At 37.4% G+C, this 16,615-nt stretch overlaps 1 protein-coding gene across 1 annotated transcript in view; it reads right to left on the reverse strand.

Moving 5' to 3' along the window:
• LOC138623611 (dihydropyridine-sensitive L-type skeletal muscle calcium channel subunit alpha-1-like) overlaps nucleotides 1-16,260 on the reverse strand; it is a 37,753-nt gene extending 21,493 nt beyond the window's left edge. Inside the window, exons 1-17 of the mRNA XM_069703230.1 lie at nucleotides 15,889-16,260; nucleotides 15,586-15,691; nucleotides 11,626-11,765; nucleotides 9,400-9,542; nucleotides 9,045-9,197; nucleotides 6,974-7,179; nucleotides 5,934-6,037; nucleotides 5,628-5,773; nucleotides 4,291-4,372; nucleotides 3,248-3,408; nucleotides 2,614-2,839; nucleotides 2,150-2,357; nucleotides 1,750-1,870; nucleotides 1,514-1,628; nucleotides 602-704; nucleotides 432-501; nucleotides 201-333 (exon numbers count right to left, since the gene is read on the reverse strand). Coding sequence (XP_069559331.1) covers nucleotides 201-333; nucleotides 432-501; nucleotides 602-704; nucleotides 1,514-1,628; nucleotides 1,750-1,870; nucleotides 2,150-2,357; nucleotides 2,614-2,839; nucleotides 3,248-3,408; nucleotides 4,291-4,372; nucleotides 5,628-5,773; nucleotides 5,934-6,037; nucleotides 6,974-7,179; nucleotides 9,045-9,197; nucleotides 9,400-9,542; nucleotides 11,626-11,765; nucleotides 15,586-15,691; nucleotides 15,889-16,076 — 2,405 coding nt within the window. The 5' untranslated portion in view covers nucleotides 16,077-16,260. The remainder of the gene's footprint in view (nucleotides 1-200; nucleotides 334-431; nucleotides 502-601; nucleotides 705-1,513; nucleotides 1,629-1,749; nucleotides 1,871-2,149; nucleotides 2,358-2,613; nucleotides 2,840-3,247; nucleotides 3,409-4,290; nucleotides 4,373-5,627; nucleotides 5,774-5,933; nucleotides 6,038-6,973; nucleotides 7,180-9,044; nucleotides 9,198-9,399; nucleotides 9,543-11,625; nucleotides 11,766-15,585; nucleotides 15,692-15,888) is intronic.
• Nucleotides 16,261-16,615: the final 355 nt, after the last annotated feature.

A 16,615-nucleotide genomic window follows, 5' to 3' on the forward strand; every position in this document is an offset into this window, starting at 1 on the left:
CATAAACCTGGACTCTTAACACAGGATGAAGCACTATAAAATGTCAAAGATCATTTGATTATTACAATTATTTATTAAGTTTGGTGTTTTCTGCTTTTTCTAGACTTACAACTCAATATTTACACTGCTTGTAATTTTGGGACATAATGCATTATCACTTTATTTAAATATTATCAACACCAACAATTACAGCATCCTACTTGTTTTGAGGTCCAAATATAAAAAATGAGCTTGCTTCTGGCATTGGCACCGCTTCCTCTTTCAATTGCAAATCTGCCATTGGACGGGGTCTGGGACTTTCTGGAATCTCAGGGTCCTCCTCCTCATCGTCACCTAACCAAAGGAAGAGGAACAGATTATCAGAAGCCTTTCTTAGCTCTGAGTTTGGAATAATATGTTAAACAATGATGTATGGAGGCATTGGCATTTACCCGGAAAGTCTGCAGGAGGGAACGGGTCTTTGATCTCATTTACATGAGACTCAAACTCATCAATTTTGAGCTAAGCAAATTTGAAGATAAATAGTTGAGAGCCAACACAGACAAATGATACAGACATAAGAGATATTAATTTCCATGGTTAATGATCTTGGATGCCTCACCTTTGCAGTAGTAGGGATGCAGTCAACACCCTTGGCCCTTTGCTCAGCTAACTTCTTTGCCAGATGTGCTTTCTCCTCTGAGGCCTTGTCAGACATGTTAGCCCTGCAAATCCATAGAGAAGCTGATTAAACTGGTTGTTTAACAACCCCCCCAACCCCTTTGCATATATGTAGTTATGGGAATGCATACGCGGAATAATGTCCCCACTGCGAATATTCTGTTGTGAGACTTGAAAACTGATCAATCTCCATATTGAAACACTTTAGTGACTTTAATAGGGTCAACCGATCAGAGTTTACTCATGATCTAACAGTAAAACTGTGACTTGGCATGTGACAAGAGTGACAGCTCACCTGTCTGTGGTGGAGAAAGTATAAATTGTGACTAACTATCAGTTCCTGGCTGATTCTGTCTATGTTTTGGGAATATCTAATAATTGTGAATAAATAATGAGGTTACCACTGTTGTGTCATGTGCATAAATATGTACTACTGTCTTGCTTTGGGGATGCTCAGATGAATCCTGTATGAAGCTGCAGATATTTATTAAACCCAGGGAACAACTTTAGCTTAGTCTTTTAACTGTGACTTTTGCGCTCACTGTAATGTTTGTAGACCAATGTTAGTGCTAAAATGTGAAAAGAAAAAAAAAAAAGGTCTGACGTTCAGACTTCATCCACAATGTTTAACCTGTTTTTGCATGAAGTAACGGCTTTCAGGCTTCTTCTCATTTGCTTAAGATGAGTGAAGGCCCAATGAAAGCATTAGACAGAGACTGAAAGTGGGTGTCTCACAATGGTAACCCTGATAAATGATCTAACTAAGACCACATGGGGGTTGCTTATAGACAATAAAAGTAAAGTGGACACAAACCCAATTATTCAGCAGAGCTTTTGTCTTACAAAAACTTACCTAAGCGCTCTCTTTCGTTTCTTCTCCTCAGCTTTCTCTTTCTGGGCTAAAGTCAAAGACTCAGCCTCTGCTAAATTATCAACAGCAATGGCCAGGAATACATTTAGAAGGATGACTGAATGCCATTGAAGTCAAAGATAACAGTCACTATAATTGAAATGCAGTAATTGATGGCATTTAGTGTTGGTTAAATATATGCATAGTCACAAACACACTCTTTCTCTAAAGAAGGATACAATTTCCACAAACAAAGAGGATGATAAAGTAGAGGCTGACAAGGATTCCAGGCATGGTGGGTCCTCCATGAGCATTTATGCCATCATACATAACAGCGTTCCAATCCTCACCTGTCAGGACCTGAAACACAAACAATTGAAATGTTATCTTCACCAGAATGCTTTTTAATGTAAAAGTTTGAATTACTAGAAAAAAAAATATGACAGACTTACTCATTCTAAACATTAGCAGCACAGGATTCATTTGAATAATTTACTGGTTATAAATTATATGTATGGTTTATTGGTAACAGATTAGTAGTTCTCAATTCATACGGGCTGGTTAGTTGGTAATATCAAAGTCTTATTGTCTGTTTACATTCAGAACAATGAATGCCAAAAAAAACCACTACTCTTGCACCTGGAATACAGTGATGAGAGCCTGAGGGAAGCTGTCAAAGGTGCTGCGGGGTTTGAGTTTGTTGGGAAAGTTGAACTTCCCTCCAAACACCTGCATGCCCAGCAGGGAGAATATGACAATGAAAAGGAAAAGGAGCAGCAACAAGCAGGCAATGGAACGGATCGAGTTCAAGAGGGAAGCCACCAGATTACTGATTGATGTCCAGTATCTGGAGAACACAATATCAGTTGGAAAAAAAAAAAAAAAAATCATCATTTTTGTTTTGAAATTACATAATTTGTTGAGCTGAGTGAACGGACACATGCATTGTCTTTCACGGCATACTGAATATCTTAGTCACAATTCATGAGCTATCCAGATTTAAGGGACCCTTGTCAAAAACAGGTGTGTATTTGATGTGTTCAAATGTGACCATGGTGCTAACTAAACATTATAACAGCTATATTTGATTTGGGCTACCTCACCTGGTGACCTTGAGTAGGCGGAGGAGGCGTATGCAGCGCAGCACAGAGATGCCCATGACTGAAACAACTCCCATGTGGACAAGAATAAGCTCTACAATGCCAGAGGTCACCACAAAGCAGTCAAAGCGATTGAAGAGAGACATGAAGTAGGAGCGCAAGCCGAGAGCATACATTTTCACGACCATCTCAATGGCAAACATAGAGAGCAGCAGCTTATTGGCATTGTCTGTCGATGTTGGATGTGTTTGAAGAAGGGAAACAGAATGAGATAGAAACAAATATTTATTAGAGTTATTAGGTTGTCCTAAGATTATATCATGTTGCATGGAGCTACAAAGTAAATATAGAATTTGTTGCGTCACGTGAATCATTTCATACATTTTTTCAGTGGTTTGTTATCACATGTTATCCTTGAAATCTGTTTTAAAAGTTTTAAATTAAATGAAAATTGCAGGTATTCTACAGAAAAAAAATAATGCACTCTTTTGTTATAACCCAAAATTAAAAATGAAATGATGAAGAAGGGAGGTTAATTTTTTACACTTCATAGACAGTTTACACAAAAAGTAAGAAGCATTTTTAAAAGTAAACTGATATGAAACACACAATGAAATGTGGTGTGTCCCGCTCTGACCTTGCCAGTTTGTGAGTCTCTGAGACTGTTTGTGGTGTTCCGTCGCGATGGCCAGTGTATTGAAGAAGACGAGCATGATCACCCACCAGTAGAACAGTTTGGACTTCACATACACTCTGCATTTACGGCGCAACCACCGATTCCACTTACGAGCCAGCTTACTGAAAAAAGAGAAGAATGATGAGGTTGATTAAGAAAAATAAAGAGTCCCCCTATTAGCTCCAAAATAAGATAGAATCAATTTTGAAAGACTTTGATAAAAAATTGTTTCTACCCTTTTAACCCCAAGCGTTTTAGGTCAAATTGTTTTATTTTCCAATAATCTTTCCAGAAAGCCTGGAATTCTGATCTCTTGAAATTAATTGGTTTTAGTATTAAGATAGTCAGTCCCTCCAGGAAATCATGATCTTGTGATTGCGATACTTAATGCAAATTTAACCAATCTCTGCAACGTTTGCCGGAGCTTGCGGTTTTGCAAAATTACCACAATTTCTCAGCAAAAAAGTACTCAATAGAAGCTCTGCTGAATACATTGAGGCAATAAGTACACCTTTTCAAACAAAACTTCATTCAAAAAAAAAAAAAAAAAAAAAACAGTCACCAAGGCTCTTCAAACTCTTCTCCCAAATAAAAATGGCAAAACAAGCGATTGGATTTCTGGGAGATGTGGTCTTATCATGAGAAATTATGCTACCAATCGTCACACTTTGCATTAATCTAACTATACAGTATGTGTTTGTTTTTGTGCATACATGTATATGTGTTGAATTAAAATATGTTTTGTTTACAAAAGATCTATTATATATTGTAAATACAGGCTGTTTTTTCAACTGAGTCACTTCTTTGACTCTGGAATTCATGAAACTAAGTTTTCACAAAGTACCTTAATGACACAAGGGTATACATACAGACACTGAAAACGATTAATATTGAATAATTTAAAATTTCTGAAAAATACAATTTCTGCAAAACCTAATGTAAATCTTAAAACTTGAAAACAAAACAAAAACAAACACTGTAAAGATGACTGGTGCACTACTGACTAGTAATAGATGATCAGCTGCATGGTGTCCATTTTACTGACACTTCCGGTTTCTGACCCTCCATTTTCCAGCAGTAGCAGGCCTGATGAAAATATACGTGCGCGCGCGCACACACACACACACACACACACACACACACACACACACACACACACACACACACACACACACACACACACACACACACACAATATCGTTTTCAGGGAAGGCCTTTGCTTATTTCAGTAAGACAATGCCAAACTGTATCCTGCATGTATTACAATAGCATGGCTTTGTAGTAGACAGATTCGAGCGCACTCCCAGAGGAGAGTCTAGTCATTTTATGGATTTGAAGGTTTGATAAATGTAAGGTAACACTTTTTATTTGTGTCGTATTCAAAATCTGTTTTATCTAAGTTGTGAAAATGGCTACAAAATGTAAATTTGATGTGTCATTTCTTTGAGTAAATCACCTTTATTAATACACATTCTTTCAAAGTGGGTCACATGTTTGCTTATTCAAATGTGTTGAAAACATTTCTTCAGAAGTAAAGAAAAATAGTTGTGGATCTACTCATAACTTATGTCATCATTGTTAAATTTTCTACTTACGTAATTCATTAGGGGGTAGTAATCAGTCTTTACAACGTTTATCATGTGTAATATGTACCATGACACATGAAGTAGTCTTTTACTCATTTTCCCAGAAGTGTAGCTAAGTTTTAAATATTCTCTACCAACCAACCAACCAATCTGAAATGTCTGCCTGATTAGGCAACTATTGCATTGGGGAACGGAACTGTGGTCTTCTAAAGTGTGCCTGGGCGAGCTGAGAGGAAAAGGAAAATGCTTTATGGTAGAAATGGTTGGTTTCTTATTTTCAAATGCTACATAATAACACAATATATAAGAGTGAGTATAGAAGAGGTTTGATGAAATTTAATATTAAGTGAACTAAACACATTGATCACTTGTCACAGGTCACATATTAATAAGTAAGCTATTTGTTAAAAAAACATTCATTAAGTTATTTTTTTATGGAGACTGTTAGGATCTGTCTAAGTGAGCTTAGCAGGTGAAAATGATCATGCATCAAGTTTAAGTTTGTATTCACCAGCTGGACTTAGGAATATCCATGTTGTGGTCAGTATATTTTAAAAACAATAGCTTTGCATCGTTAAGTGACAAAAGTCCACCAAATGAAAATTTAACCAAAGATAAATAGGGAAGACCACCTAAAATCGCAATCAGTAGAATAATTATTGGATTTTAAAATAGATGAACTTATACAAATGGGTATTTAGACAGTTGTGTTAGATTGACATGGCAGGTAATCTGTTCTGTGTGTTGTGTCTTACCCTGTCTCTCCTGGTCACTATCAATGACTTCAGCCTGAGTGATCCACTCCATGTAGCCCTTGAGGTCCTCATCCAGTTGCTGTGTTTCCCGCAGCTTCTGAAATTCTCCACGGGACTTGGCCTTCTCTCGCTCTTTTGTGAACTCACTAGTGGGAAACAAAAGAAGTGATCTCAACAAAAAACACAGAAAGCTGAGAAATAGTTTGAAGAGAAGACTCAAAAGATGGCCAGAGTAATGAGTAAATCAGGATAATGGGAGAAAAAAAATTAACAGCACAGGAGTAGTTAGATTTAGGATATTCCTACCCACTGAGCACACCAAGAACCAGGTTGAGCACAAAGAAGGAGCCAACCAGAATGAGTGTGGTAAAAAAGATCCATGGCCATTCCATTCCAATAGCATCATTTACCTGTCAGAGAAAGCATAGTTGTTATTTTATTTGTTTTGTTTTTGTTTCAAATAAGTAGATAAGTGTAAGTTACATTTTATAACAACCAACTGTTATTATTGCCACATTTCCCAAATGAGAAATTTACAAGCATACCTTTGTCAAGCACAGTCAGGCAAGTTGATCAAATATTAGTTTCAGGTATGTGTTTACACAGTAGTCATACAATGCTGCTAGCAGAATAACATTGAAACATACTATGCACTATGTAAGGTGTAGCAGGGATCTCTCTTTGTCGGTCTGAGAATTAAGAACTGGGACAAAGTTCTAAGAAAGCCTTGTAGTGGGTATGATGCAGACATTTACCAGGCACGGATCATCTAATAAAAGATGCTATCAAGTTGGATTATTGAAATGGTTGTTGTTTGTTATCTGGCCAAACAACAGCTTGCCAGAAGTCATTTGCTAGTCTACTATTACCAGACCCAAATTCAACGCATAGATATATAGACCTGGCCAAGCTCTATAGTGGATTGTTTCCAGTCATTATATCCTAATGGATTTAGATGTCGGGATAATTTTGATACAAGAGCAGCCTTTAACCAATCGTCATTTACTAACTACGGACCTTCAGTGTGGCCAAGCAAACCTTAATGCGAACAGAGTTTCCAGACTAGAATCACAGCTAAGACTGAAGCTGTGAGCAATAGTTTTAGGGTTTTTAATATTAAGAGTATTTATTATTAAGAACACCCTTCAACCCAGTGTATTAAGATGGAAATCTCTACACACATCCAGAGTACAAACATTTTATTTATTTTTTTGTAATTTGATTTAATTCATATTTCCTTCCTTATGGATATCCAGTGATAGCTATGAAGCACTATTACTATGGAGTAGTAGAGAATTTACTTTGGGTTCAAACCCATTTACTGAAAGAGCAGTCTTATGCCTTACCCAATAAAGGACATCAGTCCACCCTTGTGTGGTGATACACTGGTAGACAGTCAGCATGGAAAAGCCCAGGTTGTCAAAGTGGGTGATTCCACCATTTGGGCCGGGCCATCCAGCCCGACACTGTGTGCCATTGATGGCACAGCGGCGACCATTCCCTGCTTGGGCACAAGGAGCTGGATTTTCATTTGCCAATGTAGCAATGATGTCTGAGGGGCAGAAGAGAGTAGTGGTTATGTTTGTGCATATGTATATCAAATCAATGGGAACATTACTTCGAGACTTACCTATAATTTTTCTCTCCCAATTCCAACTTCATTTAAACTACATATTGGCCAATACAGAGCACAGATCACTTCACAATGATCTTTATTTCACAAGAGAAAATGTATAAACTTTAAAATGGTGGGATTATTTTCCTATGCGTAATTTACCATAACGTCACAATGACTGCCTCAGTGCTGTTTTACCCTTTCTGCCTCTGTGCCTGCCTTCAGACACATTCTTACTTTCTCTTTTTCCCAGTAGACCTGTAGAACACCTGTCCACTCTTGTATTTTTACCATGCTACCTGTGCTCTGACCTGGTGCATTTGTGTCCTGCCTTTTTTGCCTTGCTCCTCTGTATCTGCTTGGACAATTGGATCCTGTTCATTGACATACTTTCTTGGTGATCGGAACACAAGTCAACAGCTCAAAATAGACCTGCTTACAACTGGTGTCTCCACATGCCACTCAAGTGACTGCTTGTGATGTGATATCACTTTCCCACTCTCTTTGCAAATAAAGACATACACTGCATAAATAAACAAGTGAATAAACACTTGAACATGAATATAAATGAGATGACAGAGGAGATAAGGCAGTAAAATGAAAACATGCTTGCTCACTCAACCTTCATTTTAGTGTGCCGTCAATTAACCTATTAATGACATACAACGTATTTCACATTTGTAAATGTTTGAACATATAGTTTGTAATTCACTATCCGGACAGTCAGGTGTGACTCGATCAAATCAGTTCAGGCTCAGATTGTTTAATTATCCCAGAAAAAAATGAGAGTTGGGCTCTGTGTTGCAGTGGACTGATGAACCGTAGTGGTTGGGATCCTTCATAGTTGGAGGCTTCAAGTGTGTCAGAAATGACAGACGAGGTAAAAAACAAATTGATGAAACAAGTGTCAGGTAGACAGCGTATGTCTTTAAAAAGCTGATTTACAGCCCACCAGTTCAGTTTGCAGGTAAAAACATTCATCCTACAATCTTCTGCACTCCTCAGCAGAATTATGCTGGACATTTTTTTCTATTGGATATTATTTTTATTGCTTAGAAGACATCATGTGAGTAGGTGGTCCAATAATGTAATGAAATGTTAGTGATAAAATTCTCAAAAAGGCATACATTGTTCTGGTGATGTCAGGTGTATGCTTATGTGAAGTATAAGCAAACAGTTGGCAATGTTTAAATTGTTGTGCATTCAGCACAAACTATACAAACGATATTGAGTATCCTACTCTTTGATCAAATTAAACCCCATTGAAAACATTATATTTAGTATCCAAAGAATGCCTGTGTTGATTTTGGTAGCATTTGAATGAAAATTTATGGAGATACAGATGTTAGTCTATTTTTCACATTTTTTAAATTATAGCGATGGACTTCTTAATTGACCATAGGTTACAGTTAGCCAAAGTTTTCTGACAATTCAGTGGATGTCGTGAAAACAATTTAGCTCTGTGGGACATACGGATGATTTATTTAAATGTACTTATTGTTTTACTTAAAATGGTCATTGTTGAAGTTACAGATACCATATTCTTCCTGTGTTTAGCGTCTAGGTCCACCTGTACCCAGACATTTTGGTCATCAAAAAGGTGCTGGTCACCCCTATTTGAGTTTGCACCTGGACATTTTGTTTGTGTTCCTGTCTGTACCCTATTTCATAAAAAAAGAACCATATGTATTGCCAATGCAGGAGCTACTAAATGAGGTGACTATGAGCCATAATACAATCTACCAATTGGATTAGTGTAACCCTAGAATTATTGCCATATATGAGTCTGTTATGCTGCATACTTGTGCCTGTGTAGTAGCAAGTCTTGTGCATTTTGCACTTGAAGAGTTCTAATCCCATAATGGAGTAAATGGTGACCATGAAAAGGACCAGCAAGGTGATGTGAAACAGAGGCAACAAGGATTTCAGGATGGAGTTCATCACCACTTGCAGACCTGAGGGGGAAAACAGGTTGCATCTTGGAATTAATCAAATCAATTCTTTGTGTTCTCTCTTAAAGCAAGCATTCATTCCAATACTGTTAATAATCATTATGCCTCTGACTCCCACATGACTGTGGAACATTCACTTTAACCTTTAGCATGAGGACATTTAACTGTGCAAAGTATCTGATTCAACGGCAGCATTTTTACTTACTGGGGACTCCAGAGACCAGTCGGAGTGGTCGGAGGACTCGAAATGCCCGAAGAGCTTTCATGTCAAAGCCACCACCTTTTTCCCCCACTGGAGCCTCCACTCCACTGATGTGGTTAATGGCATCCACAATCACTGTAAACAACCTGGAGAGGGATACACAGAACATTTCATGTTTTGTTTCATGTTGAGATGACATTTACCAAACTGGTAATTTTGAAGATTGAAAGTTCCCAGAATTCACTGTGGGAACAAGAGAGCATATTTCCTGACTATGCTCATTGACAGGTGCCACAATACCTCTACATCTACTTCAATTTTGATTCACTGTTTCTGAAGAAACTGACATTTACAGAATTTTTTTTTTTATGTTCATTTAACTATTTTGGTTTATATGCAAATCATTGCTGTATCACTTTCTACACTAATTGAATGCGCTCTGTGTATGTGCTGTGCTGGTGGCTGTGCCCTGCTTTAAGAAGCTTGGAAGTGACTTATTTTTCTTTTTTGATGGCACTGGCACTGCTGCTTGTTCTGCTGGCTTTGACACAGCTGGTTTCAAGCTGATGGCTGCCCTGATCTGCCAGCAGAGACTTCACCCCAAGACAGTTTTGTATTTCCATGCACTGATATTTTTTTCATTAAGGATATATTTGGTCCTGCAACCAAAAGTGAAGCTATTTCCAAAAGGTGACTGATGGCTGTGTCTTCTAGGTATTGAGGTAATCCACAGCGTAGGTCTTGATTGATTTGTGCAGCTAATTATCACCCTCTTCCTCTGCCTGGAGAATTGTGCTGAAAAAGTGCAGGGCAGGTTTGATAGATGAGAGGGTAGGATACTTCTCACATGACGAAGCAACAGTAAGGTCCTGAAGGGGGTTTCAGAACCTTCTGGACTTCCTCCAGGACCTCTATGTCCTGCCCTGTAGGGACAAAATTCCTTGGACCTCATGTATAAATGGTTTGCACCCACTAAAACATTGCGTTTCAGGCAAAACTAACATACTAAAATGAACGCGATGTTAGAATATTTGGGTTTCGCAGACCAGACGAGCTGTGAGAATGTGCTGGTAAAGCTGCAAACTCTTGTCTGGCTCTGAAACTTTGCGATTTCAACTTGCAAAGTACTGCAACTAACTAAATTTTAACAAATAGCATTTCCACTCCAGTTTTCAGGAATATCTCTAAGAAGTGGTCTATAAAAGTAGTTTATTTTTTTGTTTACCCAGAGAGACTCCCAGACATCCACGGCACACATTTCATATTTGAAAGGTAAAAGGTCAATTTCACTGTGACATTAAAATGTCCTGATAAAACACTTTTCTGGCCATTATTCAATGCCATACATATACAGAAGGGGGGGATTGTGACCATATTTCTTATTTGGTCAGACAATGAATAGGTGAAAAAAATCTTGGGTGTCCAGCTAAACCATGGTGACTCTTGAGATTATGTGCTGTTGGGTTAACTATGTCTGTAAAGCATGCATGTTTAAAAATGTGTACCTTCTCTGCAGTAACATCTGTACTTAAAATAATTGTATACTGGCAATTACCTTTATTAACCAAGCATTTGAACACTTTAAGAAACTGCATCTTGGCTGCTTGGTGGAGGCATACTGATGGAAAGTGATAATTTTAGTTTAGTTGAGTAGTTTTAATCGAACATCAAATTTCCAAAAGAAATGGCAGTAAACTGGACAAGTGATGAATTTGACTATTCAATTGACTGTTTTTGTTCACTGCAGCCACTCACACAGCGAACTTTGTATCCTTTAAGAGTGGATCTGACTGTGGTGATTTTCAAAATTTTACAGCTGTGTTTTCCTGTGATTCTTAGATGTGCTTTTTGTGTGCTTATATGCACAGTCCTGTTGGGTCTCAGAATAAATTAAATCATGCTGAGCTGTTGTGACAAATCCTGTATTCAAAGTTCTCACTTTACTGGAACTTCTCACTGGAAGTGTTCCTTGCATGTTTAAAGTACACCCAGGCATAATTGTAAACTATGGCCAACAATTTGAAACTTTCACATAAAAAGTTAGTGAAATGTGCTTGTGAAAAACCACTTGAAGAGAAGTTACAAGAACTAAGGAAACCATGCAAAATTAAAAGGGCTAAGCATCAAATCCAGGACATTCTATGAATGCGCTGGCAGTTCTAAGCATTGCCCCACTGAGTAATATAATCATTCAAAATGTTAGATTACAAACTAAATTAATCAACTTACCCAACAGATACACAAACAAAGTCCAAAATATTCCAGCAGTTTCTTAAGTATGCATCTGCATGAAAAAGAAATCCATAGGCTACAATCTTCAGGAAACACTCTATGGAGAAGATGATGAGGAAGAGGTACTCCAGGCTTTCCTGTAAAACAACAATGGGTTTAGTTGAAATATATTTACACTCAAAAGTAACTTCTAGTAGTGTTGTTTAATCCATAGTTTTGACTTGAATTTACTGACAACATTCTGATATACAGTACAAGTTTGTTAAAAAGCAGAACATCAGACTTTTTGTCACAGAGTAGTCTGATTATCGCCCCTGCTCATGTTTCCTACAGCTTAATGAGAGTTTCTTGTTGGACGTCATATTAATCTACCTCTGTCTATTCAAGTCACTGACATACTCACACACCAATGGAATGTTTTATGGACTATCCTGTTTCAGCAGAGGTATTTAGTCAATGTCTATTTTGAATATGACCACTAGTGCCCTTCAGTAGAGGATAACGTCTTTGTATCCATGCCCTTGGATATAAATTAAATAAAATGAGGTTAAGTAACTGATTTAACTGAACTTCACAAAAGTTCAAGGCTAAACAATCACAGACTTGTGCCCACAATCAAGTCCAATTTCATTTATCTTTTGAATAATTTTTTTTGATATACTGTATTGGAATGAAAATCATAGCTATGACAGTAGATGAGAGCAGCAAAGGCCCGTAACCAGACTCAAACAATGTATGCTTCAAAGGCATGAGTTAAACCATCAATGACTAGTTTTATATACTACAAACCTGACCTGATCGTCTCTGGCTCATTTGCACTTCTGGACCTTTGTAAAAGACATTCAACTCCCTCCCTCTATTTTCTGTCTTCCTGTCTATTATATATCCAACAGAAAATAAGAAATTGTAAAATGCCATGTTTAAAAAAAGTCCAGTTTATTCATATATCATATTTAAAAAGTTTACCAAAGTGCTGCACGATAAAAGACAGTAATAGAACATATTTAGTAATAAAAACAATTAAACCAGATAAGAACAATGTTCAACAAAACAACACACTAGGATATATATGGGCAGTAATGAATACAAAAATAAATCAATATAATTTTTTGTATTAAATTCTAAATTGGGCCTACTCTGGAAAAGTGTTAACTGGGGAGCCAAATACCTGTAGTTACATTGTTGATCTGATCTTGAGTGTGAGGCCTTTCACAAGTTTATAAACCGTGACTACAAAAGTCTGGTTGGCCCTAAATGCCACTTTGATATAGCATTTAAACCTGCTGGTCCACTGACTTGAGCAAGCGACATGCAGTATAGTGGTGCAAAAGGTCAGACGGATAAACTGGGGCTGCTCCATTTTTAGAATTCATACATAAACTATAACATTTATGAATTAATCATATGCTGGGCATATTGCCAATGTTAGCATGTCAGGAAAGGTAAATGTGATTATCATTAGGCTTACCTGTCAAAAGCCTCGCTGCAGCATTTCAAGCTGGAACTGGGATATTAGTGTCTGGCCCATTCAAATATACAAATAATTTCAATTGTCCAACCTCGAAGTAATAGATGCATGAGTGCCCTGAAGATCTTTAAAAGAAAGGAAGGGCTTGAACTTAACTAAAACTCGACAAAGAAGTGTGCTGAATCTACAAGTCTAATTTAAAAGAAAAATTACACATAACACCCAGGTTCTTTACTTGAGGTTTACAATTGAGTGCCATAGACGTGAGATAAGATAAAATATAGCCACAAGCACAATATATGGGGTCCAAGAAGCCAGGTGGATTATTATTAAAAAAAAAAAAAAAAAGAAATCCCTTTTGGAAATTTAGTCTTATGAGCATAAGGATCAACCCTTTTCAGCACTTTAGTCAACATTTTTTGTGTTTTAAAAGTTCTATAAAAATACATTTGAATTGACTTTTGCAAAGTAGAAAATGTTGTGCATACAGTACAAATTACAGCAAGACATTGATAATCACTGCTTACTCACCAATTTACAAAACTTAACAACATTCGAAATGTCATATCTAGCATCTAAAGAATTTCTTTGTTGATTTTTGGTATTATTTGAATGAAGAATGGAAATATACATGTTAATTGATTTAGCAAGTTTCAAACATATGAAGTGATGGACTTCTGAATGCACCATGGGTTGCAGTAAGGCAGGCTTGTGTCACACTTCAGTGGATGTGATACAAAGCTCTGTGGATGTAAAGTGATTCATCTTTACATGTTTGAAGTTCGGAATGTGAAATTGTTATAATAAGCCATGACAACTTTCACTGATCATCGGCAAATGTTATGCCTCAACTGAGTCATGATCCTAAATCACACAACCGAAATACGTTGCTAATTTTTTTTATTTATCTTGTTGTCGCCCGTTAGTGGCAACATATCAGATGACTGCTCAGCAAATAATGCATCAAGCCTTTCAAACTTGTGCACTAAGTTTGGTCAAAACTGATTAAACCAATTTTGATTCATGATCCTTTATAGAATATGGAACGTACAGATATAACTTAAAGGGCTAAAATTGCGGTTCACAAAGCACAGTGTAAGTGAACTCTTGAAAACAAAATTAATTGAGAACACCTCCCAACATGGTCTCAGTTTGGTTCGCTTCAGAGGGGTCTCAGTTTGTTTGAAGTGTTCACATATACACAAAAAATGCAGACTATTCACTCTGAGTTAGTTAGTTAGCCAACAGAAAGTTAGAATGTACATGTATATGATTAGTTTTGAGTTTTCCTTTAAGGTCAGAAGCAGAGAAAGTTTAGCCACTGTGTAATGACTTACAGAGTGAATTGTGACAATGACTATTTTATTCTTGTTTATTTTTGTATTCAATTAATTCATTTTTACGTTTTGGTTGACGTCCCTTGCCAAAAAAACATGTTTTGGTCAATGTTACTTATCTTTGGTGTTTTACATTCACTGTACCGAATGTAATACAGTAGCAGTAAAATATTTGGATGCAACTACTCAGTCCAGGGTTTTTCTCAAATGTTTATTTTTTTCTTCTGTTGAGCAATAGATATCAAAACTATAAAACATGCAGAAATCATCAAGGTATTTCAGTAGTCTTTAAATTTCCATATATGCTGGGCATTTGTTGTCATTCTGTGGTGGCCTGTCTGGATCAGTTTTAGACTGGTTTAGGACCTATCGGTCAGGCAGAGACTATGTTGTCTCTCATGGGGACCACTCATCGGTTAACACTTCAATAATATGTGGAGTTCCTCAAGGCTCCATCTTAGGCTCCTGTGTTGTTCAGTCTCTATATGTTGCCTCTGGGAAATATTATATATAATATTCCCAGAGTGAGGACAAAGACTTATGCGGAGGCAGCATTTGGTGTGTATGCTCCTCGCCTCTGGAATAGCCTGCCAGTAGATTTGAGGGCTTCACAATATTTATTTTAAAGGTGTTTAAAGATTAGGACATACCTTTTCAACTTAGCATTTTCATAATTTATTTGAAAATAACTGATGTTTAGATGTTTGGTACTCTGGGAAGCACTAATTTGAGCTCTAATCTCAGATGCTGTAAATAGAAGATTTTTGAGGCATGTAACTCTAATGAACTTATCCTCGGCAGCAGAGCTAACTCTTAGGTTTTCTTTTCCTAAAATCTGAGTTGACCTGTGAGCAAGATTTGGGACAATGTAACTAATTTGGAAGCATTGCTCACACAGTAACATCGGTTTTCCAGTGATGTGAGACAGATTGATAAATTGATTGACATAGTATCCATAAATAGATGAGGAAGAAAATAGTAACACCATACCTAATTAGTCACAATGAAATATTTGAGTAACAAGAAGTCAAATCATTAAAAGTACACATATTTCTAACGTGGACTTTAGTAGTGATGTTTGAGTTAAGTAATGACAATGTGTCTGACCCACTATCAGTATCCACAGTGTATCATAATATCATGGTGACGCACCAAGTTGCTGTTTGTATTGTTGCTGTCTTCCTCAGGCATGGGCAAGTACACAGCCAGGGCCACACAGTTGGCAAAGATGGCCAGCAGGATTATGATTTCGAAAGGTCTGAAAGTGATTAATAGGAATCTTACATGGTGACTATTGTAGTTCATATAGATGTTAGCACATCAGACCCAGGGAACAGCAAACACAACTGTACAACAAGCTGACAACACCAACCAACACTATACCTACAGTATAGTATTTAACGATGATATAAATACCATCCCTCTGCCTCGTGACCCCTTAGTACAGAAGGATACTTCCACTCCACAATAGTGATGCATGCTTTGCGGAAGGGATTCCTCAGTCTCAAGAAGAGCAGAGAGCGTGCAGGCCTTGGGTTGCCTCCTGTGGCCATCAGCTTCTTTAGCTTCTCCTTCTGTTTTCTCTTCAGTGTTTCTTCATCCATGATGTATGATGATAATGCGGGGCTGCTGCTGTCAGCCATTGCAGCTTCAATAGAGTATTTGTCCCAAGTTTACCTTGAATTGGAAGTGGGATCGCAAAAGGTCTGTCAAAGTCCTCTGGTCTGTTCACAAGCCTTTTAAAACTTTCTAAATCATCTTTCTCACACTGTCTCTCGCTGATGGTTTGACTGAGCTCCCTGTCATTCTCTGTCTCTGTCTGTGGAATGGCAGCTGTCCCCGTTGCTTGTATTGGTTTACTGAGCAGCTGTTTGGACAAGGGAATAAATATAGACAATAAGCACTGCTGCCACATAGCCTGGAGTGACAAAACAGGGCATGTGCACGTATATAGTCTGGGGGATGTCTTTTAGAAAATGAGTGTTCTAAAATGAGAAAAGTAGAACTAGAAAATAGAAAACATTTTGAGTGCTGGCAAAGTTGGATAAATATGTGAAAGTCCATGTTTGTTGTGTGTCGTATTGAAACTAAGTATTGTAGCAGCAGTGTGACAGCAATGTCAGCGGGCAGAGAAACTGTTAATTTTAATAATGTCCTCTGAAGTCATGTCAACAACTGTTGG

The sequence above is a fragment of the Brachyistius frenatus genome, unplaced genomic scaffold (assembly GCF_029030835.1).
Source record: "Brachyistius frenatus isolate BFR_SWC_R1_liver_20210118 unplaced genomic scaffold, ASM2903083v1 Contig_45, whole genome shotgun sequence".
In the NCBI taxonomy this organism is placed as follows: domain Eukaryota; kingdom Metazoa; phylum Chordata; class Actinopteri; family Embiotocidae; genus Brachyistius; species Brachyistius frenatus.